The following is a 25,013-nucleotide window of genomic DNA, read 5'->3' as shown; positions in this document are numbered from 1 at the left end:
AAGCCAGGACACAACTTCAGATGGTCTTATACCAGAACCTATGCTTTTAATCACTGTTATACTACTTTTCCAGCAACTAAAATGATAGCAGACTTCTCAACAGCAACCAAAAATAAGAGTTTAGGACTCACTGACACTCAATGAAAAAAGTACTGAAAACTGTACTTCAGAAAGAAGAAAACAGAAGCCAGAGAAAAAAATGAAATAGAAGAAGCAACAACAGTGAGCAAAGAAATAGGTAAACAGGTTGCAAAGGTGGGTGGAGCAGTTTAAAAATAGCATACAGTTTAAAAATAAGATGAAAGAAAGAAGAAAACACTCAAGTTCTAGATCTGAATAGAAGACAGTAAAGATACTGATCAGAATTCCTAAAAACAAGGCTATATGTTTAAAATTACAGTAATCTTTTAAAATCCAGTTCTATACTAACCAAATTATCAATCCAGAGTAAAGTTAAATATAGCCATTTTCTTACATATAAAAATCTCTAAAAATTTACATCCTAACCTGAACTTATTTTAAAAATATAGATAGATAAATAAATACGGATAGGTCTGTTTTCATCGGTTAGTGCATATACATGTATTTCTTAGCTCTGGGGACTGAGAGAGCCTAGATGGAGTGACAAGATAATAGCAATGTGCAAGCCCAGCATCTAGATTTGGGCTTTTAAATATCATTCTCCAATGGAACCAGGGCTCTCTGAAGAAATGGATGGGTCTAAAGCTAGGGAAGGGAAAATAAAAATTTAGCCTGGAGCATCTTCTAGCACCAAAAAGTAAGAGTGGGAAAGGATGAGGGTATGTCAAAAGCAGATAGGAGCCCATCTGAAAAAGCACCCAATGGCTAAACCAAGAACAAATCACTTGAGCAACAAAATAGGTTACAACAGTATTAAATTATAATCCAAAGGAAAAAAATGGGTTCATATTGATATAAGCAAATAAATAAGTGCGTACTGATAGACAGCTGAGTACATAAGTTAACAAATGCGGGATAAGGGACAAATCTTCCTTACAGAAGAATTCTAATTAATAAATGTAGGAAAAATGTGGGAAACGGAAAATCACCATTAAAACACCACAGTTATAACTACTATAGGCAAGAACCACTGATGAATGCTAAAATAGTGGACAAACTTTAAGGAAATACAGAATAGGTGCACAGCCTCAAAATATCTCCCTCAAAATAATTACTAATGACTATGGTAGTTTCAATATGCCCACTTCCTCTCTCTAGGAAGTGGAACTTAAATCCCTCTCCTCTTTGAGTGTGGGCTATACTTAGCAACTCATTTCTAATGAACAGTGTATGAAAAGGGAAAAATCCTAACTTGATAGCAGGGAACCCTGGCAGACACCACCTTAATCAAGAGATCAAGGTTATCCTCTCCAGTAATAAGCCATGCTGACAGCATACACTCTGGATATGCTGTGAGAAGGGCACTTCACCTCTGTGGAATATTCTTTCCCGAAAACCCACAATCCTGGTCTAGGTCATGAGAAAAACCGAAATTGAGGGGCAGTCTATAAATATAAAATAGCTGACCAGTATACTTCAAAATTGGCAGGGAAATGAAAGGTAAGAAAAGACAGAAACTGGCATAGTCTGAGGAGACTGAGAGAACATTTCAACTACGTGCAGTGTGGTATCCTGTACAATGTTTAAGAAAAGATATGAGACTATCTTTACAACATGGGGTTCTAGGTGGATATTGTCAGTCAGTCCCCAAAGTACAAATCTTAAGGAGAAAAAAAATGAGGTATCTGACTAAAATTAAATATTTGTCAACAAAAGTCTCCATAAAAAAAGTCAAAAGACAATCCACTGACTGGAAAAAAAAAAAATAAAGGCCTAACAAACGTTTAATCTCTAGAATATATAAATAACCTCTACACATTCAAAAGGAAAAGACAAAAATCCCAATTTTTAAAATGGGCAAAGGTATGAACAGGACCCAAATGTACAATAAAAATGTGAGAAGATACTCAGTCCCACAATTAGGGAAATACAAATTAGTACAATGATGTACAGAAAATTCAAAGAATTACACTTATTATGAAAATAGCTTTTTGTAAAAGTGAAATGGCTAATTGTTAAGGTGTCTTTTACAAAAAATACACACAAGGAAACATTCACTTAAGCATTTAAATATACTTACTTACTAAAACCAAAGTTGACTGACTGATCGCTGAGAATTTCAAACTGTACAGGACGATCACCCATGCAATATTTTCTTAATAACTCAAGGCAGGTATGTAATGTTTTTCTTGATGGCTTATTTTCATGAAAAAGATCACCACCTAACAAAATAAAATCCACCTAATCAACAGAAAATAGTGTAAAAATTAGTATGTTTTCTGGGTAAAAATGTCAAAACTACAGATTAAAGAGGTAGAAAAAAAATCTCATAAAAGATACTATTGTGTATGGAGATTTAAAGTTTTATAATTTATTTATTCAAGGGGCCTGCCAGCTGTTGATTAATCTGACTCCAACTCAGGTTCCTAGGCCACCCTTCAAAAAAACGCCACCTTCAAATTATTATACCAAACCTCTGACTCATGCTACCGAAGTGATCATTATTTCTGTTGTTGTTGTTGTTATTCAAATCAAACAAATTTAGCACTTTAACAGCACCTATGGACAGGATAGCCAATTCAATTCAGATTATTCATTCAATTCATTCAACAATTATTTAGGGCTCCTATAGGCACTGGCACCTAAGGAAATAGCAATCTACAAAACAGATGATATCCATGCCCTCATTAAACACTGACAATGTGCAATTCCCCGTACTGGGCCCTGAGGATACAAATGATGGATAAAATACAATCTCTTCCCTAAATATGTTGAGTCAAATTCAGACATGCAACAGAATGGATATGTAAACACACCAGGAGCAGCAAAGACATCACAATCAATTCTAACTGAAGGGAAAAAAACCTCATCTGAGGGCAGGGAGTCCAGAAGGGATATGCCAACACGGTGGCATCAGAGTTGCACTATAAAAAATAAATGAGACTTTAAGGAACAGCATTCTAGAAACAAGAGAGAAGCAAGAAATTACACAGAAAAAGTCCAACACTCACACTTTCAAGAAGTGTATAATCTACCTAAAGAAACTTGATTACAACTCTTAATTATACAAAAGAACCCAGCAGTACAGATCACTTGGGCTACAGAAGTGAAAGGGGGAGGAATACAGCACCCCCAAAAGAGGCACTTTGGCATGTGGACTGCTTTGAGCTAAAGGCAGTTAAGACTTGGCAGACTCAGGAAAAGCTTTTTTTTTTTTTTTTAATTGTTTTACCCCCCTTAACTGCCTGAAAGAATTTAGACAGGGGCCCATACCAGGAAGACAGCTATTATCAGAGATAACTTTTTATATCCAAGAGACTTCTCTACATGGTATGGAAAACATTTGCTCTTCCCATCTTCCTATGAATTATCTTCCTCCCCTTTAAAGCCCCAGGCCTCTACCCCCTTTCTCCTTAGCTTAGGATGGCAATATAAATAAGCCTCAATTACCTGCCTGGGAGTCTAGCTTAGGATGGCAATATAAGTAAGCCTCAATTACCTGACTGTCAGGGAGTCTAAAATCCTGTACATACAAAATTTGTTTTGCTCCTGTTCATGTCTCTTATGTCAATTTAATTATTAGGCCAGCCCAAGAACCTAAAAGAAAAGAAAGGAAAAGTTTTCCATCCTACAGTAGTCAGAGAAGCTGTAATGAAAATGTGGGACTTAAGCTAGGTCTTCAAAAATGAACAAGATTTAAGGAAGGAAATGATCACAACAGTAGGAAAAAACAAAGAAAACAAAACAAAAACATTTTGAGGGGGAGAGGGAATAGTGATCTAAATGATATAGTTTCACTTTCGCAAGATGAAAATTCCGGAGGTTGGGTACACAGCAATGTGAATGTGCTTAATGCTGATAAAGTGTGCACTTAAAAATGGTTAAGATGGTAAATTTTGTTATTTGTATTTACCACAAACTAAAAAAAAAATTTTTTTTTTATTTTTAAAAGCTGGTTTGTGACTCCAGGGAACACTGAAAAGGAAACAACCTGCTTCTGTGGTATTCCTGCCAAAAGTGAATCTAATCATGAGGAAATATCAGACAAATCCAACTCAAGAATATTCTGCAAAATAACTAACCTCAACTCTTCAAAAATGTCAGGGTCATGAAAAGACAAAGGCAGACTGACAAAAGGCAGATTAGAAGAAACTAAGGAGGCATGACAATTTCATGCAAAATGTAATCCTAGTTTGGGACCTGGACTCTACCATCCTGCCCCCAAATTGCTGTAACAGACATTACTGAGACAATTAGCAACATCTTAAAATTATGTAACAGTACTGAAACAATATTAGTTTCCTGGTGTTGATAACTGTACTGTGGTTATACATGCAATTTACTCTCAAATGGTTCAGAAAATCTACCCCAGCTCACGCTCTCTCTCTCAAATAAATAAATAAAATCTTAAAAAAAAAATGGTTCAGAAAAAAAGTGTGCCTGTGTATATGTAATGAGAGAGAATAAAACAAATGTGGTAAAATGTAGGAAAATCTGGGTGAAAGGTAAGGAGAGGAATTCTTTGTACTATTACTGCAACATTTCTGTGAGACTGATATTGTTTCAAAATTAAAAGTAAAAAAAAAAAAAAAAAAAAAAAATCAAAGGANAAAAAATCCAAGGAATCAAGGAGTAGAGATAAGGCTAGTTAGTGGCATAGACACACAAAATAGGGGACTTAAAGTCAGGAGAAATTTAGATTTCAATAATAAGAAATACTAAATACAAATTAAGGGTAACAGTAAATATACATCTGGAAGTACCAGCATGGGGCTGTTCGGGAGGGGAATGTTAAAATTAATGAATATAGGAAGGGAAACAAGGAAACAGAAGGGAAGCAAAAGGACAAAGTACAAGAAAGAAGGTTATGCTCAGGAAAAGAAGTATTTAGTACCTAAGAGAAGAAAGAAAACATGATTCTCTAGCAGGAAACAGACCTTCTTTAGCTGCAAGTTTCTCTGCCCTCAGGGAAGGAGGAAGCCATCTTAAAAGGCGATAGTAATAGACATTCCCTCATTCATTAACAAATTTTTAGGAGTTACCTACTGCTTGCTAGATCCTTCCTGGATTTTAAGATACAGCATGAATAAGCAGAAAAGATTTTTCACTCTCACGCTGACCTTCTAGTGGAAAAGATCGATAAACAAGTAGACAATTCAACATATTATTTCAGATGGTGTTATGAAAGAAAATAAAGAGTAATTGAAATGTTTGGAGATATCCAGGAAGACCTCTCCAAAAAGGTAAATAAAATGAGCTCCAAAGAGAGAGAATCAGACATGCAAAGGTCCCAGAGTAGAATATGCCAGTGTGGACGGAGCACAGTGAACAACCCAGAGCTGCACAAGTCTCCCGGCAGGGGCCAGATCAAGTTAAGCCTTGTAGTTTGAATTTTATTTTAGATTCAGTAGAAGGCCACTTGAAGATTTTAAGCAGAAGAGTGATATGATCTGACTGATGTTTTTAAAAGTCCACTTGGGCAGCTATGCTGAATAGATGTAGGGAAAAAGAATGCCAAGAGAAAGACCAATGGGGAGCTACTGCAGTCCAGCAAAATAGGATAATATTTTGGGCTAAACATATAGGCACAGAAACAGAGTTTCCATATACATTCTGGAAGAAGAACCAAAGGACTTACAGAAAAACTGAAAAAAACTCTGAGGAAAAGTCAAAGTTGAAGATACTAATTTGCAAGTGCTAGGCATTTTTTTACTCCCAAGCTCTCTCCTGAAATGTCCAACAGGTCATTTCAATGGCTTGGCTTGCTGGAATGTTGACCTGAATGTCCTATCGGAATCTACAACTCAAAGGGTCTAAATCAGAATTCGTCACCTTCCCACATAAAGAAGTACCTCTCCCTTATTTAGAAGGTATTCCTATTATTGGTACTACAATCCGCCCAAATATAACATACTCTACTTTGTCCTCCCCCTTTCCCTCAACTCTACCCCTCAAGTATGCAAATCCAATCTTTAAATACCTCTTGTATTCACTTCCTCTTTTTCATCCCATGCCTTTACTTTAAAAAAGTCGTCTGGTCTCCAATTCATGCTATACCCTGTTGCCAGAAGATGTTTCATTGAATTGGGTACAAACTCCTCAATCTGGCATTTGAAGCCCTCCATAATGCAGCTCAAACAACATTTTTAGTCTTTCAGCACGCTAACATACGGACTACTAATGAGCCAAACTGACCTGTTGTACCCCTAACAGATCTCCTACTGTCTCACCTCTATGCCCTTCTTCCTGCTTCCTGTGAAATGTACATTTTCTACGGTCTTCATCCATCAAAAGCCTACCCTTCCTTCAAAGCCCCAGTTAAGTGCCACCTCGTTCATTAAACTGATCTTGCTATCCTCTATATGTGATCTCTTCTACCTCTAAACTCCTGGAAAGGCTATTCGTAAGTTTCTTATGGTTCTTACCACATAAGACCTTGCATCTGAGCATTATGGACGTTCATTTTATCTCACATACCGGTATCCTCTATGTTCTTGGAAAGCAAAAACTATGAGTCATCTTTCCATTTCAAACAGAAACTGCCAGAGGATCCTGCACTTAGTAAACACCCCATAAATACGTGTAAATTTTTACACACTTCTAACAAACTAGCTCCTACCTGAATTAAGGTCACAACGCACTTAAAATCTGCTTTGCGTTTATAGTATATTGGTATTTAACCAGGCAATGTGAGCACATGAGCCTATAAACAAACCTCCAACTTTAAGAAAGGAAAAGAGTCTGTTGACGAGGGGAGCACAGTGGAAACTTAAAAAATGTAAACCAAACTCACTTCATTTTCCTGGGCAAGTCTTAAAATTTCATCCAGTGTTACAAATGTATCCTTTCCTCTGACTGCATCTTTCTCCATAAATCCCAGATGAATATCTGTTGCAACTAAGATTTTAAATGTATTTTCATCATCACTATATAAAAAAAGAACAAACATTTCACATAATTCATTAAAAATTGCTCAAGCAGATTAAAACCTAAATTTAGAAGATTAATAATAATAGTTATACAGTGAAGTCACTTTTCTAGCTTTAAAATAGGTCTGAAAATTTGAAGCGTTCAACAGATCTACAACGTTACATAGTTTGCCTACAACTAATTCAAAACAGAATACACATGAACTTTAAAAAGATTCTGTGACTCATTTCAAAAAAGTATAACCTTATTACAACTCCAGTTTTATACACTCCTTTGGACCCTGGACCTAAAATCTCCATTGTTTTCCAATTCTGTTCCGTCCCAAAATCCCAAGAGGATTTGACCCCACGTCTAAACTTGCTATTTATCTATTTTGTACTCTTCCAGGAAAATCAGAGTTGATTATTAATTTAAAAAGCCCCTCCTCTTACTTTATAAGTAGATTTTATCCCAATAAACTAGTAACTTACATTCAAGCCCCTGAAGGCACTTGCTTGATTCTATTCCCTATACAAAGTCAGTGTTTCATTAACAAATCTGGCCAAGTAACAAAACAGAATTATTTACAAGTCCATTTGAATTTGGTAGTATTCAAAGGTACTCTCAGTTGAAGTAGCAATGTAGTAGTTATTAATACCTTCTTCAGTTTAATGAAAGTTTTAACTTTCTCTAAAATACTCAGGTGCCTCAGTCAGTTAAGTGTCTCCCTTCAGCTCAGGTCATGATCTTGGGATCAGGATTGAGCCCCAGGGATCCCTGCTCAGTGGGGAGTCTGCCTCTCCCCCCCCACACCCCCCACCGGAGCTCTCATTCTCAAATAATAAAAACTTAAAATTTAAAAAAACCTTTCTTTAAAACACTTATGTGCCTGTGATCTCATCTCAACTTCCACATGTAAAGAAGTAGGTATTACTATCTCTGAAATATGAGAAAACTAAACAGAAATTAAATGATTTATCACACAACTAAGTGGAAGAAACAGGATTTAACCACTTGGTTTATTTTCACTAAAGCATAACAAACTTAAAAAAAACTTTCATGTATATCTCCAAAATCGAAAGCTTTATATGTGAGATTTTTCCAGAAAAGATTTCTCTTCAGAAACTTCAAAAATGACATATATGCACACAGTTCTAACTGCTACATACACACAGGCTGATCGGAATACTTTCAAGATCACATTACCCTATGCTTCCATAACAATTTATAAAATATTTTCAAATGAATTCTCAGTTAAACATCTAAATTAACCTGAGAAAGGCAATTTTGTTCCAATTACATACATAAAGTGAAGAAATTGAGGTAAGTTTCAGAGAATTGCTAACCTGCCCAAGGTGACAGAGTATTAACCAAGGAACTTGGTGACAGAGTATTAACCAAGGAAATCAGGGTGAAAGACTCTAAGTCTAAGGCTTTTTCCACATAACTCCTGATTCTTTGATTTTCATTTTACTCAAACTCATTTCCAATTTATTCAATGCTAGAGCAATTTACTACTCTAAAAATCTGCTTAAATAGGTTCGCATTGACCAGTAAGACGTCCTCACAAAAGTTCAAGAATATTGATAGCTTCAATATTTTAAGACAAAATCTTAGAATATAAACTTATATACTACAGTAATATGCCAAATTACTGCAAGGCCTCAATCTACAGCTGTATATTATTTTTTAGTCAGTAAACATATAATATTAATTTTCTAACAATCTATTCTTTTTGATGACTAACATTTCTGTTCACAGGCAAGCTATTTACTGCTAATTTTTTAAAATAAGTTTTCGTTCATGGGGATCATAGCTGTTGGGCCTTAGAAATCCAAAGCAACAAAAATGATTCCAGAAGACAAGTTCTTACAGCGCATCTGCAGGACTCATTTCTGTGGTCAGTCCAGCTCCTCGGGAACCAGTTTTCTCTCCAAGTACTCCCGGGTGGTGTGATCAAATACGTCAGAAAACTCACTCGATTCCAAATTCTAGCAAATTCTAAAAGCAAAATTACATTATTGTAAAACACATTATTTTAAAAACTAATCAATTTTAGGAATCTCATTTTCATCTAAGCACCTACTGTATTTTTATTTTTTAAGAGCTCACAATAGAAAACAGCACGTCTCCAGTACCATTTTAGTTTCACCATTACGATTAAACTATGGGAAACTAATGTTTATTAGATAAATGGACAGAAAGGGTCACATCCAGTAGTTCCGGTTTAACACACAAACAACTCTGAATGTGCAGAAATGTTTAAATTGCAGCAAAGGCTACCCTGGAGCGTGGAGAAAATCCCGTATTTCCTGCTCAACCACAAGACTGTTTAAAAGGAATGGTCCAGTTTGGGAAAAGAGAAAGGCCCCACCTTTAAAAGTAGTGTAAATAAACAGAAACACGTGCTCCGCGGAGAACGCCCGGCGCCCTCTAGACAAGTGGAAATGGCCAAGGTATTTGGGGAAACAACCCCTTTCACGTTCGGACTCCTGGTTCCTTCCAGATTCTAAGCCTCAACACACCGCCCCCCCCCCAACAACTGGATTCTTTGAAGCCAGAACCAGAATCCTCAAGGACTTAGCCGACCCGTCCTATTCTTTCCAAAGAGTCAATCTACTCAGGGCTTCCGCCCGGGATCTCACAAAAGAGGAGGCGGTACGATTCCTAAATTACCCCACACCTACACTCTCCAAAGCCCCCCGCTCTCACCGGACCCCCAGGCAATCTTTTACCCGGGAAAAAGGAGCGGGATTCGTGAGAAAAAAAGCAACAGCACCTCTTAAACCTGCGTGTCGAGAACCCGCTGGGCCATAAACCTGAATTAGGCGGGAGAAGGAAAAAAGAAAAAAAAGGCAGCTCTTTCTCTCGCGATACCTCATTGATGACGTGCTCTTCAAGTCTTCCTCGGCTCTCATTGGCTGCCGAATGCCATGAGGGATCCGGGAAAGAAGCGGCGACACCCCGCCCTCAAGCAGGAGCCAATCCTGAGAAGCCGAGGGACGACCCCGGAAGCGAGGTTCGCGACGGTGGTGTTTCCCTTCTTTAAGGTGGGTAGCTCTTGCTTGTCCCGGACCGCGATCCTTGGTCCCCTCGCGCCACCGAAAAACTACTGGGCCCTAGGGGGCGGGTCACCTGTCGACCCTGGCTGAGCCCTGCAGTTCGGGCCGCGTCGTGGGTCCGGCTTAGGGCTGGAGCGGCTTCTCCACTCTTGGCTGTTTGGAAGGCCGCAGGCGCGACTCCGGGCCTGGGAAATGACCAATCGGTGCCAGAGGGCCGGGACTGGGGGCCTTCTCCCTCATTCCCACTCCCCCGAGTTAGAGCATTCGGACCCTTTTACTCTCTCTGCTTTCCCTTATTTTCACCCCTGGATCCCGGGGTTGGCACGTCTGTATTGCTTTGTGATGATAGCCATAAGATACAGTACAGTAAAAAAAAAAAAAAAGAAAAAAGAAACTTTTGAATTACAAAATCTGACCTTTTAGTTCCATTGAAGCGTCCCTAATCTAGGGCACATTTTAATATGTCCGAAGTTCTGCACCTTCGCCTGTAAAATGGGGCTTATGACCACATCTGTCACAGAGTACTTGTGAGGCGTCGACATAGTTAGATCTCTGTCGAAATGTCTTCTTTTAAGAAAAATACTCTATTTTCTTCCTGGTGGAGTACTGTCAAGTAAGAATCTTAATCGATTTTTTAAAATTCTGAATCAGGGAGATGCACCTAGGTTAGACTCTTTAAATCTGTCTAAAATAAAAAAGAAATTTTGTGTGTGAGTTATTGTATCTGGAGCAGTAAATTCAGAATTTATTTTAAAAAGTGGGGGGAGTTTTATAGAAAGGAAAGGGGATGATAATATATGTGCCTTATTGGTTCTGTATTTGATATAATTAAATGAACTTTATGGTATCTGTTCAGAGTGTTTAATGAACTGATATGTGATCATTTTTGTGTTGCAAGGTTCAGGGAATAGCTTGATAGTAAAAAAAATGAGAACCCCAATAGGAGTTCCTACATACAGATCATAAATAACAGAGAACAAACTGGTGATTGCCAGAGGGGAGAGGGGTGGGGAAATAGACAAAATGGGTGAAAGGTTTGAGGAGGTACAAACTTCCAGTTATAAAATAAATAAGTCACAGAGATGAATAGTACAGTGTAGAGAATATAGTCAATAATACATTAAGTATAGGCAGTAATATAGTATACTGTGGTAAGCATTGAGTAATGTATAGAATTGTTGAATCACTGTGTTTGTACACCTGAAACTAACACTATATCAACAATACTTCAATAATAAAAAGTGAAAATTCCAAGAGAACTAATAAAACATAAAGCAATTCTGATGGGGTCTCAGTAGACTCTGAAAAGCTGGGCAGGACTTGGAAATCCTTTAGTACAGTCATTACATTTTACAATGAAGTAACAGGCCCAGAGACATTATTAGTCATGAGTGATAAATTTAAACTTAAGGTTAGTACTTTTGGCACTAGTAATAAAATCTAATGCCTCATTAGGATTGAATACTATTAAACTTGTGAAATTAGAAAGAAATTAGTATCTTAAGGGAAGACTAACTCTGGAACTTCTCAGAATCCATTCCAGACAAAATCAATTGATAGGGCTTTAATTAAATTTGATTCCACAAATATTGATTAATGCCTTCTGTATAAGCAGGATATAAATATAAGTTAAATACGGTCCCTATCCTTAAGCTTATAATCATCTAAGGAAATAATTAGTGCTGAAATAAGACAATAGGTAGAACAAAAAAAGCTGCTAGAGAGAAATCTAATTTGGAAGTTCAAAGAAAGTCTTAATGAAAGAGATAACATCTGAGAAGAGCCTTGAAAGGCTGATAAGATTTCAACAAGTATAATTGGGAGCCTGAGAAATGGTATTTTTTAAAGATACTTGTTAGTTATTTGCATTTTTAAAAATTGGTTAAGATTTAATAAGCTGTGTAACTCTTTAAACTGATACTGGTTTTTTAAATTAATGTGGCAGCTTAGCTGAATAAATGTCACTTCCTTCAAGAAGCCTTCTCTAATCCCTTAGGACTGGGTTAATTATAACCCTCTTGTATACTCATTGTATCTGGACGAAGTCCTGTTGTAGCACAGATCTTGCTAATGTTGGCAGTCACCTCCACTAAATAGCCTTCGTGAGGCTAAGACATGGATCTTGTTCATTAGTGAACCCCAATACCCAAAGACTGGCACAGGCCAGGCATCCTTTTGTATTTGTTGAATGGAGTGAATGACAGCCAAAATTCAGTTCAAAGCAAGAAGCCAACTAAGAACTATTATTTGTCTATCAATGAATGGGACTCCTTTTTAAAGCCATGAATTTTCCCAAGCCTGAAATTATTAAAGTAGAAATAGGATAGTTATAGATGTTATAATGAAGATATCTGCATTGATGAGAGATTTGTACAGATGTCCTTGGGGCTATTCCATCTCTAAGAATGCCTGATTCACAGATGTCCTTGGGGCTATCCCATCTCTAAGAATGCCTGATTCTTTGAAGTAATTTATTAGAAACTAAAAGTTTTTGTTTCTGCTCTACATCATCTATGTGTCTAGTTTATAAAAATCATGAATGTGCCTGTCTTTTTAATTCTGCATTTATCACTCTTAGTATAATACAATAGTATCAAAACAAAAAAAAATAAGGAGTTTTAACCGTTAAAGGTGTAGATAACAAATCTCAGCTCTGGTATTTAGAGAATGTAAAGACTACCAATAAAACCAAAAAGTTTAGCAGGGTTTATTGTATATGTTTGCAAGATTTATCTGTGCTGTTGATAAACAGTTACTGTCTTGCTAATAATTTTTGTGTTTGTGTTTCCAGATCTTGATGGATAAAATACAGCAGACATAATTCATCTCTAGAAAGATTATTTATACCCTGGCATTTGAAATGTTTTGTATTTAGTGTGATAGTAAAAATGGAAAAAGGGAAAGTAAATGATGATAGAAAACCAGACCCAGAAAATTCCTTGGACTTTTCTGAACACTTTAACCAACTTGAATTGTTGGAAACACATGGACACCTTATTCCCACTGGTACCCAAAGTCTCTGGGTAGGGAATTCTGACGAAGACGAGGAGCAAGATGAAAAAACTGAAGAGTGGTATCAATTGCAAGAAAAAAAGATGGAGAAAGATCCAAGCAAATTGCTTCTTTGGGCTGCGGAAAAAAATCGGGTAAAAAAAAAAAAAGAGGAAACCATCATATAGTAGGAAAAGTATTGGCTTCAGAGCCAGAAGACATGTCCCTGAACCTCTATTTGGTTTGTAACTTTGGGCAATCCTACCATTCCTGAACCTCTATTTTCCTACCTATAAAAGTGGCCATGATAATACCTGTATCTTTTATACAGGATTTGAGGATCGAATGAGGCAATGTCCATGAAAGGACATAGTAAGTCACAAAGCATATTATTGGGTGTTATTTGGAAGTTTAAGGGATAATTATAAAGTTAGCAAGAAATCACCTATATTTTTAAATCGTTTATATTCAGTCATTAAGATCATCCTAGAGACAACTATCATTTAGAAGAGGGAGGATGGGAATTAACATGTTGTTTTGAATACCGACTATACCATGTGCTTTACTACATTATTTGATTTAATCCTCATATATCCCCACAAGATAAGTAATATTCTTCCCTTTTACAGTTTAAGAAAATGGGATTCAGGAATATTAATTTGCCCAATATCATCTAAGTAGCATCATCAAATGTATTTTTCCCACTCAGCCACGTGTACATTTTACTAAGTTCTTCCATGTCAGTGGTAGTAAATTAATACCTAAAAAGTCTTGCATGTTTGGATAACTTTTTCACCCAGGAATATACTGCATCCCACCAGAGATCCAACGACCAAATTGAAAAATCACTTCCTGAAAACATGTTTCTAAAATTGTTTTAGTTTGAAGGAATTGAGCTTACTCTCTAGATTTCCTTGTTACCATTGTATTCTTCAGATAAAGAGGTTTATTTTTCAAAGTTTTATGTACTATGTATATTGGTGCGATAATCCTACTGTAGAAAAATCAGTTATTATGTTTTCACTAATGAAGTATAAAATATTAAATACAATTATAGTCTGTATTACTTATCTAGAACTAAAGCTTTTATGCAATGGGCCTTAATTGGACCAGGAGTAAATGTATGGTAGTCATACATTCAATATTGATATTTGATATTCAGAGAGTCACATTCTTAGAAGCAAGAGTGTGATCAACACTAACTTGTTCATTCTTAAGTCTGTGGCCCTCTCTGCCCCCAAAAGAAATCTTAAATCATTTTTTTCTTAAAGTCATCTGCTAAGTTTTTATGGAACTTAAATAAATTTACCACCACTAGACAGTTTAATCTTCTTCATTTACTGTTTTGGGTCAAGTTGGGTTTTGAAAAGATCCCTTTTCCTTCTCAGCTTACTACAGTGCGGAGACTACTGTCCGAAAAGGCCACTCATGTGAACACGAGAGATGAGGATGAATATACCCCTCTTCATCGAGCAGCCTACAGTGGACACTTAGATGTGGTGCGTGAGCTGATTGCCCAAGGGGCAGATGTCCACGCGGTGACTGTGGATGGCTGGACACCCTTGCACAGTGCTTGTAAGTGGAATAATACCAGAGTAGCTTCTTTCTTACTCCAGCATGACGCAGATATTAACGCCCAGACAAAAGGCCTCTTGACGCCCTTACATCTCGCTGCCGGGAACAGGGACAGCAAAGATACCCTGGAGCTTCTCCTGATGAACCGCTACATCAAACCAGGTCTGAAGAACAACTTGGAAGAGACTGCCTTTGATATTGCCAGGCGAACAAGTATCTATCACTACCTCTTTGAAATTGTGGAAGGCTGCACAAATTCTTCACCTCAGCCACAACGGTTCTAATAATTTTCTTAAGTTTCCAAGTACCAGTGCCTCCTTTGTGTGAGATAGGAAATAGCCCCATGATACAAAGTTGACATCAAAAGTTTTACAATAGAAATTCAGTGGTACACATTCTAATGCCCTTCCAGGTGAAATGCCTAACCTTGATGTCAAAATGTATTTGAAAGTTGTTTGGATATATCTTCGCCGATCTATGTGGACTTTGTAATTTTTATCAGAAATAATTTTAACACACTTATACTCAAAAACTTGTAACGGGTTGTACAGAAAACTAATGATATTTTTGGTGCTGATCCAAGAGAAGTGTATTTTTAAATATCCCCCATCCTGGATCTTTGTGGAGTATTTAGTATATTGACATGTATTTTTATAAGGTGAGGTAACTCGAATTTGATTTAAAAATCTCAAGTATACTGGTGCAGTTCAGCCATCTCTACATCACTGTAGCCATTTGCTTTCATTTTAAACCATCAGAACTAACTTATTAGTGGCTTGAATTGTCAGAAGTTTAAAGAAACATTTAAAAAGTTTAGATCTTTGTCTTTTAGAGCATAGACCATTTTCAGCAAAGTAGTCAGCTGAAGAGTTTAATCCGTGAATGTTATATACTGCCTCCGCTACCACAGTTCACACAATCCTGTGGACAGTCCTACCTCACCCTGGTCAACCCACATGATCCTTCTTCCATTGGTGAGTCAGCATGACCTTTTAGACATGCACACAACTCTACCTTGGTCCAAGAGATCCTAATATATCTGCTCGCCAACTGGTTTTACCTGCCTAATCCTGTTTTTCGGGGCACTGCTCAGATGGTCTCTCTAGTTCACAGGAAGTATTGATTTTCCAAGGTCCTCCTTTTATACAAATCGTACAAAGGCAAAGAGACAAGGGAAAAGGAATTCTAACAGTAAAGGGATGGTGATTATATTGGGGCTAGAACCACAAAGTGGCTCAGGCTATAAAAAGCCACAGTGTGGATGGTGACACAGGCATAAATATTCAGAAAAAAAAAAATAAAAGTTTTGAACAACAAAAATGGCACCAATTCTTTTTTTTTTTTTTTTACCAGCACATGTCTTCCTCGGATCCATAATCTGTGTATTCATTGAGCGTACATTGATTGAGCAACTACTTTCTGTCTCCAGCAGGAGTTTCCCACTGACTATCTAGCCTCTCTGTGATTATTCCCAAACGGTTTTCTCTTACTATCAGAGCTGACATGCTATGGGAAGGAAACTAAACCAATGGGCCTTTTCTTCAGTTACATATTCACCAAGGTTTGACTTTTGGAGCCAGCCCATGTGATCCAGTAACTCTAGACTAACTAATAATGTTATTTAATCAAATATGTTCTGTGGTTTTGGGGTTAAAAAAAATTGAATCATCTCGAAAGTTAATGTATGAACTGAATCATCATGACAAACAGGATTCAAGAATTAGGAGAGCTTTAATTCTGTGATCTCTGGCTAGGGGATGCCTCAGTTTCACAGTATCAGTGTCTATAATGCAAGGGATTTGGCAGAATGTGTTGGGCCCAGGGTGCCTGGATGGCTCAGTCGGTTAAGCACCTGACTTGATTTTGGTTCAGGTCATGACCTCAGGGAGATGAGATCAAGCCCTGTGTGGGGCTCTGTGCTGGGTGTGGAGACTGCTCAAGATTCTCTCCCTCTCCCTCTGCCCGTTCCCCCTTCCCATGTGTGTGCACATGCACACTCTTTCTTAAAAAAAAAAAAAAGGTGACCCAGTTTAGGGATACCAAATGACAGGTACAGCTGACAGGCAATGACAATAGAATAGGACCCCACCTAGCCTAGCAGACTGCTAAACAAGCTACCTGCTTACCTGAAAGTCACAGAGTCCATGGCTCCTTTCTTACTTTGGAGTGAGTTGCATCCATGATTTGATGTAAGCTTTCCCCTTAAGGGACCAAAGAGGCCTCCTCATTTATGATAAGGAGCTGAGATGTGACTCACTACTCCCTTGGTTTCACTCATCATTCAACCAGAACTGAGGAGCAAACTCCACATTTAAGAGAAATCCCTTCCATCTCTCAGGGACGAATTTGTATTGTTTGCTTCCTTTGTACTTCCCTTAGTATTTACTAGTGTTTCCTATCCACAGAATGCATTCATTAATCATGCTTTTGACTCTTTTACTTACCTGTACCTTCCAGTTTGCTTTAAGAAGGAAACCCCCCCCAAAAAAACAACTCAGTTTGCAAACACAATTTTCTCTAATCTGAGAGAGTTTATCCAAAGACTTTTTTTTTTTAAATCTGTCTTTCATAACTATGGGCTTAATTTTGATTTGCTTATGTGCCTAAGGAAAAGTGAATGGCATTATTCAAGGAACACATCATAGTTCACAGGCTTACAGTGAAATGAGTTGGCTTTGCTTATCTATGCTTCTCCAGGGAGCTTTCTGACCCACAACCTACCACGGTTATGGGATTTAGAGTCTTTATTCTGTGGGTATAAAAACATTCATTTATTTCTATTCATTGGCACCTATTATGACAAAATCCAAACACCTCCATTCCTGGAAACACTGTTTATCCCATTTTCAAAGGTCCCTTTCAGGCATCAGAGGTCTCCCGACTGAAGGAAAAAAAAACCCCAAGGAATAAGAAAAGAAAAAAAAAAAAGGTTTTTAGCAAATAATTACAAGGACTGAGAGGAAATGAGATTCTGAGAGAAAATGTGTTTTCCTGTATCCAGGTCTGAGAAGCTGAGAGTGGCTTATTTTTTGTTCTGTATACAGCTCCTCAATGCCTATTACCTGAGTTCCTCTAAATTCATACCTAATTTTTCCCCCTTTCAGGCTGAGTCTTATTAATGTTGAGCAAATGGAATAAAAGCACAAAAACACTCATATTTGGCTTATCACTGATTATCCAGTCAACACTTAGGTACATCTAATAGCCATCATTATGAATTTAATGACATGGCCACATTTGCCGGTGGGTCTCAGAGGAGCAGGATTTGTAGGCTAGCAAATCCGCTTTATGAAATAAATATAAAATCTAAAAGCAGCTACCTAATTTGTTTCTTTTTCTTTTCTTCATCACGTATATTCACCCTGTCATCGACTAGACGTACAGTCTTTGAAAATTAGGCAAACATCATTGGAGAGTTAACGTGAGTCAATAAGGAGCACTGTCTCCTGAGCAGTCACTGGAGTTCCGTTTCGGACACAGATGTCTTAAACAGGGACGATTTTTAGGAATCGAAACAAACAACAACAACAACAACGACAACAAACCAAGGGGCGCATGGGTGGCTCAGTCAGTTAAGCGGCTGCCTTCGGCTCCGGTCATTGATTCCAGGGTCCTGGGATCTAGCCCCGCATCGGGCTCCCTGCTCCGCAGTGAGTCTGCTTCTCCCTCTCCCTTTACCCTCCCCCCGCTAGTGCTCTCTCTCTCAAATAAATAAATAAATAAATAAAATCTTTAAAAAAAAAAAAAAGAAAATGAACCTGCCTTTCTTTAAAAAATCAAGTGCCTATCAGTATTTTCAAACCTTGATGTAATAATTCATGAAGAAAACATATCCTGATTGAACGGGCCAACTCTAGGACCAAGACACAGCTCTGTTGGGAGAATCACATTAAAACCGGATACAAAAATCAGATCCTTCAGGGCACATACCAGAAAAAAGCACTAGAGCTCAGATTTGCTTTGACATACTTTTGCATGTTTTTTATTTGAAGATATGCTAAGCCTATAAGAAGAATCAAATGGGAGAAAAAGGTATTAGGGTCCTTATCCACTCTTGATTTTAGTCTGTGCCCTTGGACACAATAAGAAGGTTTTGGGTCCCATCTAGAAAAGTAGCTGAATGTCAGCGTTCCTCACATTATTGACATTGGAGCCAAATAATTCTTTGTTGTAGGTAGCATGCTGTGCATCGGAGGACGTTAGGCAGCATTCTTGGCCTTGACTTATTAGATGCCAGCAGTACCGTCTGCCCCTCTCCCCAGTTGTGACAAATGTGTCCAGACATTGTCAAGTGTTCCCTGCTGTACATAAGGCAGAAGATTTCGTAGTTTGGCCAGCCTCAATGTTGTTTTATTAGAATGTAATTAAATTTTATTTTATTTTATTTTAAGATTTTATTTATTTATTCGACAGAGATAGAGACAGCCAGCGAGAGAAGGAACACAAGCTGGGGGAGTGGGAGAGGAAGAAGCAGGCTCATAGCGGAAGATCCTGATGTGGGGCTCGATCCCATAACGCTGGGATCACTCCCTGAGCCGAAGGCAGACACTTAACCGCTGTGCCACCCAGGCACCCCGTAATTAAATTTTATTTGATGTACATGTTTTCTTTATAGTCCAAATATTCACCAGTATATATTCAAGAATTAGATCATCATTGATTCTATTTTAAATTTTTAGTGTTTTACTAATGAGATTCTTTGAACACATTCAAAAATTGGGATAAAACATGCAATAAAAAAAAAGAAAACTCTTCAATACTGAGTATCATTCATAAAAACAGTCCACTTCCTACTCCCAGCTTTGGCTTCTAGGAGACTTACTCCTTTATTCAGATGAGTTTATTTTTAGGGAAATTCTAACTTCTGGATATTAATGGGTATAATAATCAAATCCTGCTTTTTAATAGGTTGCACCATTATAACTGTAAATTTTTTATTGCATTGCTGGATAAAATGCTCTTAGGTAGATACACAGGCTTTTTACTTCTGGAAGGGAGAAGAGAAGCCAACGCCTTCTTTCAGAGAAGAAAGAAATGAGGAGGGAGTTAGCAGCTTCCAAGTGTAAACAGCTCGGAAAACAGCAGATAATCTCTTAATGTCATTACAGACCTAAAATTTTAGTTTGGTACTTACATATAAAAATAATATGGTATAATTTTTTGGCAATTACTTTTACCTTAAAAATTAATTCCAAGATGAAATGTGTCAAAATCAATGTAAAAAAAAATTCACATCTGATCATCAGCCTTTCCCAATCATCTTTTATGTAATGCTCAAGTGACATAGTCTCATCTGATCTTGTTTACAAAAGTTCTTACATGTCCAAGATGTGATACACCAAAACACTGTGATAATATTAATAGCTAACAATTGAGTGCTTGCTGTATGCCATCTGTGCTATAGGCATTCACTAACATCTCATGTGAGCCCCACGATAACCTTTGAGTTGCCCTTGTACAAGTCTCTTGGGCTTATGGAGGTTAAGTAAATGACCCATTGTGATGAACTACGTTTCCAGAAAGCTCATGTTCAAATACAGCTTTTCATCTGTGGTGTCCTTGAATCTTAATATCCATGTACCACCAATTAGTCTATCAAATAATCACAACAAAAATTCCACTTTCCTTTAAATTGTTTTGTTAGTTTATTTATGGTAGTGTTTGGGGACGTAAAAATTACCCTTATTAGGAGCAAATTTCATTTTATGGCATAAAACATTAATCAGTTCCTAAGTCATAAGAGCGAAAGCAATTTTTAAAAAGAACAACAAAGCTGGGGGATTTATACAACCTGATTTCAAAACGAACTACGAAACAGCAGTATCAAGACAGTGTGGTATTGGATAGACATGTAAATCAGTAGGAAAGAAGAGAGTCTAGGAACAGATCCAGATATAAATGGTTAATTAATTTTTGACAAAGTTGCCAAGGATTGCAGTAGGAAATTATCTTAAAGAAATAGTGCTGTGTTCCAATTGAATATCCACTTGGGGGAAAAATTAACTCTATACACAGCAGAGCAGTGGTTGCCTGGCGACAGGGACAGAAGTTGGATTGCAAAAGGGCAGGAAGAATCTTTCAGAGGAGATGGAAATGTTCTATATCTTGTTTGTGGCGGTAGTTTTGCAGATGTATGCAACTGTCCAAGTCATTAATTGTATTCTTTAAATGAAATGTAGGTTTTTGTACATAAGTTATATTTTAATAAAGTCGATTTTTAAAAGTAGGTATCCAGAGATGACTAGTTTCATCCTTGTGTTATTTTCCATAGCAAGCAGGGGCATATGAGATCCTCTTCACTGAATTCTAGGGGTGTAACTTTCTGGGCACTGCAGAGTCCTGTGAGTCAAAGAAGAAGGAGCAGAAGAAGAAGAAGGAGAAGGATGGGGAGGGGAAGGGGGGGAAGGGGGAGAAGAAGGGGGTTAGGGAGGTGAGGGGGAGGGGGAGGAGAAGAACAAGAAGAAAAAGGAGGCGGGGAGGGGAGGATGTCGCCAATTCACTGGAATTTTACAATCACAAGCAAAAAGCCCTTTATAACAGGAAGGAATGTTTTCTCCATTAAATGATAGAGTAGGAAACAAAATAATTACCTTAAAATAATTAGTCCATTTGATAGCATTCACCAAATTTGAAAGATGGCTTAGTTACTATAAGAACGACTTTGTTGGCTTTTTAAATAATTTAGACGAGGACTGTTAGAATCTAGAATAGCAAATCAAAATGGTTATAGCATCTCATTCTCTGAAGAAAAAACAATAACATTAAACATCCATTGCTTTATTCAATTGCCCTGTTTACTAAGCGGAAGATAGACTGAGGTGACTTCCGGAGATATGCTTAAAATCTGTAAAATTAAACACAGAATATGAAACTTGATCCATCTAGCTTTTACTAATATACCATTAAGTAATACAAAGCAATATATTAACTCTGGTAATATATTAAGCTTTTATTTCTTTGCTAAAGTCTGTATGTTTTTACATTAAATAAAATATTTAACTTTTTACAAGAAAAATTTAGTCTTGGGGTTTGCCTCCATCTAGTGGACATGTTGGTCTTTTACATGTAATTGAAAAAAGGTCTAAGCATCCTGGTTTTGTTGTTCATTTTTAGTTTTTTGGAATTAAAAAAAGTAAAGAGGGGTGCCTGGATGGCATAGTGGTTAAGCGTCTGCCTTCAGCTCAGGACGTAATACCAGCGTTCTGGGATCAGGCTCCTCCGCTATGAGCCTGCTTCTTCCTCTCCCACTCCTCCTGCTTGTGTTCCCTCTCTCACTGGCTGTCTCTATTTCTGTCAAATAAATAAATAAAAATCTTAAAATAAATAAATAAATAAAATTTAAAAAGTAAAGAAAAATGGTAACCACAATTCCAAGATAAAATAGTAGGTATTACACTTATTTTCATCAGAAATTGATTCCCGAGAAGATTTGAGGTGGTAACATAATTGAAAACATACATATAGTAAGAGAAATAGAAAATCCAAAGCCATTTAGGAGGAAGACGGAAATTAATATGGTACTACAATTGACAATTACCCCCAAGATTTTATTGGAAACAGAAAAGAAAACAGTAATTGCATAATTCTTTATTATGTGATCAAAATGTACCACATTGTTTTTTAAGAATAAAAATATTTCCAGACTAATTTTTTCTAACTAAAATATGCTTCATTTTTGTGTAACTCTGTAGCAGTATAGAAAACAGAGGAAAGTTCAGAAATCTTGGTGAATTCTACAAAGTGAACGTACCCACGTAACCAGCACCCCAAAAGTCTACCTTGTGCTCCCTTTCAGAGCTCCTTCAAAGGTAACCACCACCCTAACTTCTATCACCATCATTTCATTCTGCCTATGTAAACAGAACTATTTATTGTATATATTTTTGTTTGCTTCATGCACTCAACCTTACATCTGTGAGATTCATTCATATTTTTGTACATAGCAGGGGTTTGTCCCTTTCCACTGCTGTGGAGTATTCCTTATATGAACACACAATAATGTATTTATTGCTGTCTTTTGAAGGGCCTTTGAATTGTTTCCAGCTTGGGGCCTTTACAAATGGGGCTGGCATAAACATTCTAGGATATGACTGGGGTGTACACAGTATAGGTTTTTGTAAACTTGTATCCTAGTGTTAGGACTGCCAGGCAACAGAGTATACCTATATTCAGCTTTAATAAAAATTGCTGAAACTGTTTTCCAAAGGGGTTGTACCAATTTACACTCATAGCAGCAAGGAATTAGAGTTCCAGTTGCTCCATATCCTCCCAATCCTTGTTACGGTCACCATGTTTGTTGTTGTTGTTTAAATAGCTGTATGTATATTGTCATATATCTAGTGACCATATATGATTGGAGCTGTTTCTAGACTCTATTTTTTTCTGTTGATCTCTCTGTCCTTCAGTACCACAGTTTTAATTCTGTAGCATGAATAGTAAGCCTTGCTATCTGGTAGTGTAAATGTTCCAACTTTGTTTTTATTCTTCAAGGGTTTTGTTTTTGTTTTTTTTGCCATTCTTGGCCCTTTGCATGTACACTTCAATATGAGAATGTCTTTGTAAGTTTCTATTTTAAAACAATTGAGATTGAGATTGGAGTTATATTATAGATCAGTTTGAGGAGAATTAACATGATTATAATGTTGAATTATAATTTTTTAAAATTTATTTTTATCAAGTTTTTAAAATTTTTAATTCCAGTATAGTTCACACACAATATTATATTAGTTTCAGGTGTGCAATATAGTGATTCAAGAACCCTATACATTATGCAGTACTCATCATAAGTGTACTCGTTAATCCCCATCACATAGTTCAGCCATCCCCCCATTCAATTCTTGAATATGATTTATTTATGTATTTATTTTTAAATTCAAGTTAGTTAACATATAGCATAGTATTGGTTTCAGGAGTAGAATTTAGTGATTAGTCACTTACATATAACACCCAGTGCTCATCCTAACAAGCGCCCTCCTTAATGCCCATCACCCATTTAGCCCATACCCCCACTCACCTCTCTTCCAGCAAGCCTCAGTTTGTTCTCTATATTTAAGAGTCTCTTATGGTTTGCCTCCCTCTATGATTTTGTCTTACTTACTTACTTACTTACTTACTTTATTTACTTTATATTTCCTTCCCTTCCCCTACATTCATCTGTTTTGTTTCTTAAATTCCACATATGAGTGAAGCCATATGATATTTGTTTTTCTTTGATTTATTTTGCTTAGCATAATATTTATTTGTTTCTGTACATAAATTAACTTTTTAAATTTACTTTTCTTTATTGACTGTGTGTCCAGTGACCTTAATAGAATTATTAATTCTAATAGGTTATCTGTATATTCATTTGAATTTTCTTTATGTAAATCGTGGTGACAGAATATGACAGTTTAATTTCTTCCTTTGTCTTTCTTCTATTTTCTTAATGCAGTAAATTATGTTGCTTGATTTTCAAATGTTAAACCAACCTTGCATTCCTAGTACAATCACTTTATTACAATGTGCTAACCTTTTTTTGTTAACATGTTGGGTTGTTTTGCTAATATTTAATTTAATATTTGAATCAATCTTCATGAGGTAGATTGTCCTATATTTTTACTTTTTTGTAATATTCTTTCAGATTTTGGGTATAAAGGTGAGTTGAGAAGTGCTAACATTTTTTCCTAACTCCTGGAAGAATTGGATAGGATTGGTGTTATATCTTTCTTAAATATTTGGAAGAATTTAGTAGTGAGACTTCAGGTTTTCTTTGTGGGACAGGTTTTAATTTGAACTCAACATCTTTAATAGTTCTGTTTCTATAATTACTTCAATTAAGGTTATATTTCTTCTTGTGTCCATTTTGGCCAAGTTGTGTTTTTTAAGTCATTTGTCTGCTTCATTTAAGTTGTCAAATTTACTAGCATCAAATTATTCATAATATTTTCTTACTATCCTTTTAATGTCTATAGGACATTAAGGAAACATTCAATAAACTTGTATGAAGTGAAAAAACAATGCAGAAAGAAGTGGAGCTGCCTGAGATAAAGGAGCACTTGCTTGGTCCCCAGCAAATCCTGTGGGTCCTGTGGAACAGTCTGAAGTCTGTTGAACTGGCTGATCTCTAGGCTTCTCACTGCTCCAAAGTTTTATGACTGTGATGTTCAGTCAGCAGTTAGTAATGCAGGATTGGAGTCAGGATAAAGATTGAATCTGTAGATATTTAAAAGGCACTGCACCTTAAGGTGATAATTAAAGTGTTGGAATTGAATAAACTAGCAAAAAGAGAAAAGAACAAAGAGAGAACTTGAAGGAACATCTGCATTGATGAATTTGGAATTCTGAAAAGAATGGTGACAGCAATGGGGACACGACTGCTAGAGAAGTAGGCAGAAAGCCAGGAAAATGGGCAGTTTT

The 25,013-nt window shown here is 36.8% G+C and overlaps 2 protein-coding genes across 8 annotated transcripts in view; one reads left to right on the top strand and one right to left on the bottom strand.

Annotated features, from left to right (window-relative positions):
- Positions 1–9,908, bottom strand: part of MRE11 (MRE11 homolog, double strand break repair nuclease) — a 79,584-nt gene extending 69,676 nt beyond the window's left edge. For 2 of the 7 annotated variants that reach the window (XM_011237896.3, XM_034666151.1), the window contains exons 1-4: positions 9,770–9,908; positions 8,864–8,991; positions 6,875–7,007; positions 2,162–2,322 (exon numbers count right to left, since the gene is read on the bottom strand). In XM_011237896.3, the coding sequence (XP_011236198.1) occupies positions 2,162–2,322; positions 6,875–7,007; positions 8,864–8,883 (314 nt within the window). In that variant the 5' untranslated portion in view covers positions 8,884–8,991; positions 9,770–9,908. The other 5 variants (XM_002929795.4, XM_034666150.1, XM_011237897.3 and 2 more) reach the window with 5 other exon arrangements.
- ANKRD49 (ankyrin repeat domain 49) lies at positions 9,902–15,938 on the top strand. Its single transcript, XM_002929794.4, has 3 exons — positions 9,902–10,040; positions 12,844–13,198; positions 14,432–15,938. The coding sequence occupies exons 2-3, from the start codon at positions 12,941–12,943 to the stop codon at positions 14,900–14,902; spliced, it is 729 nt and encodes a 242-aa protein (XP_002929840.1). The 5' UTR covers positions 9,902–10,040; positions 12,844–12,940; the 3' UTR covers positions 14,903–15,938.
- The last annotated feature ends 9,075 nt before the right edge of the window (positions 15,939–25,013 follow it).

Source organism: Ailuropoda melanoleuca, chromosome 8, assembly GCF_002007445.2.
Source record: "Ailuropoda melanoleuca isolate Jingjing chromosome 8, ASM200744v2, whole genome shotgun sequence".
Taxonomy (NCBI): domain Eukaryota; kingdom Metazoa; phylum Chordata; class Mammalia; order Carnivora; family Ursidae; genus Ailuropoda; species Ailuropoda melanoleuca.
Note: the sequence above shows the minus strand (reverse complement) of the source record. Positions and strands in the feature narration are given on the sequence as shown.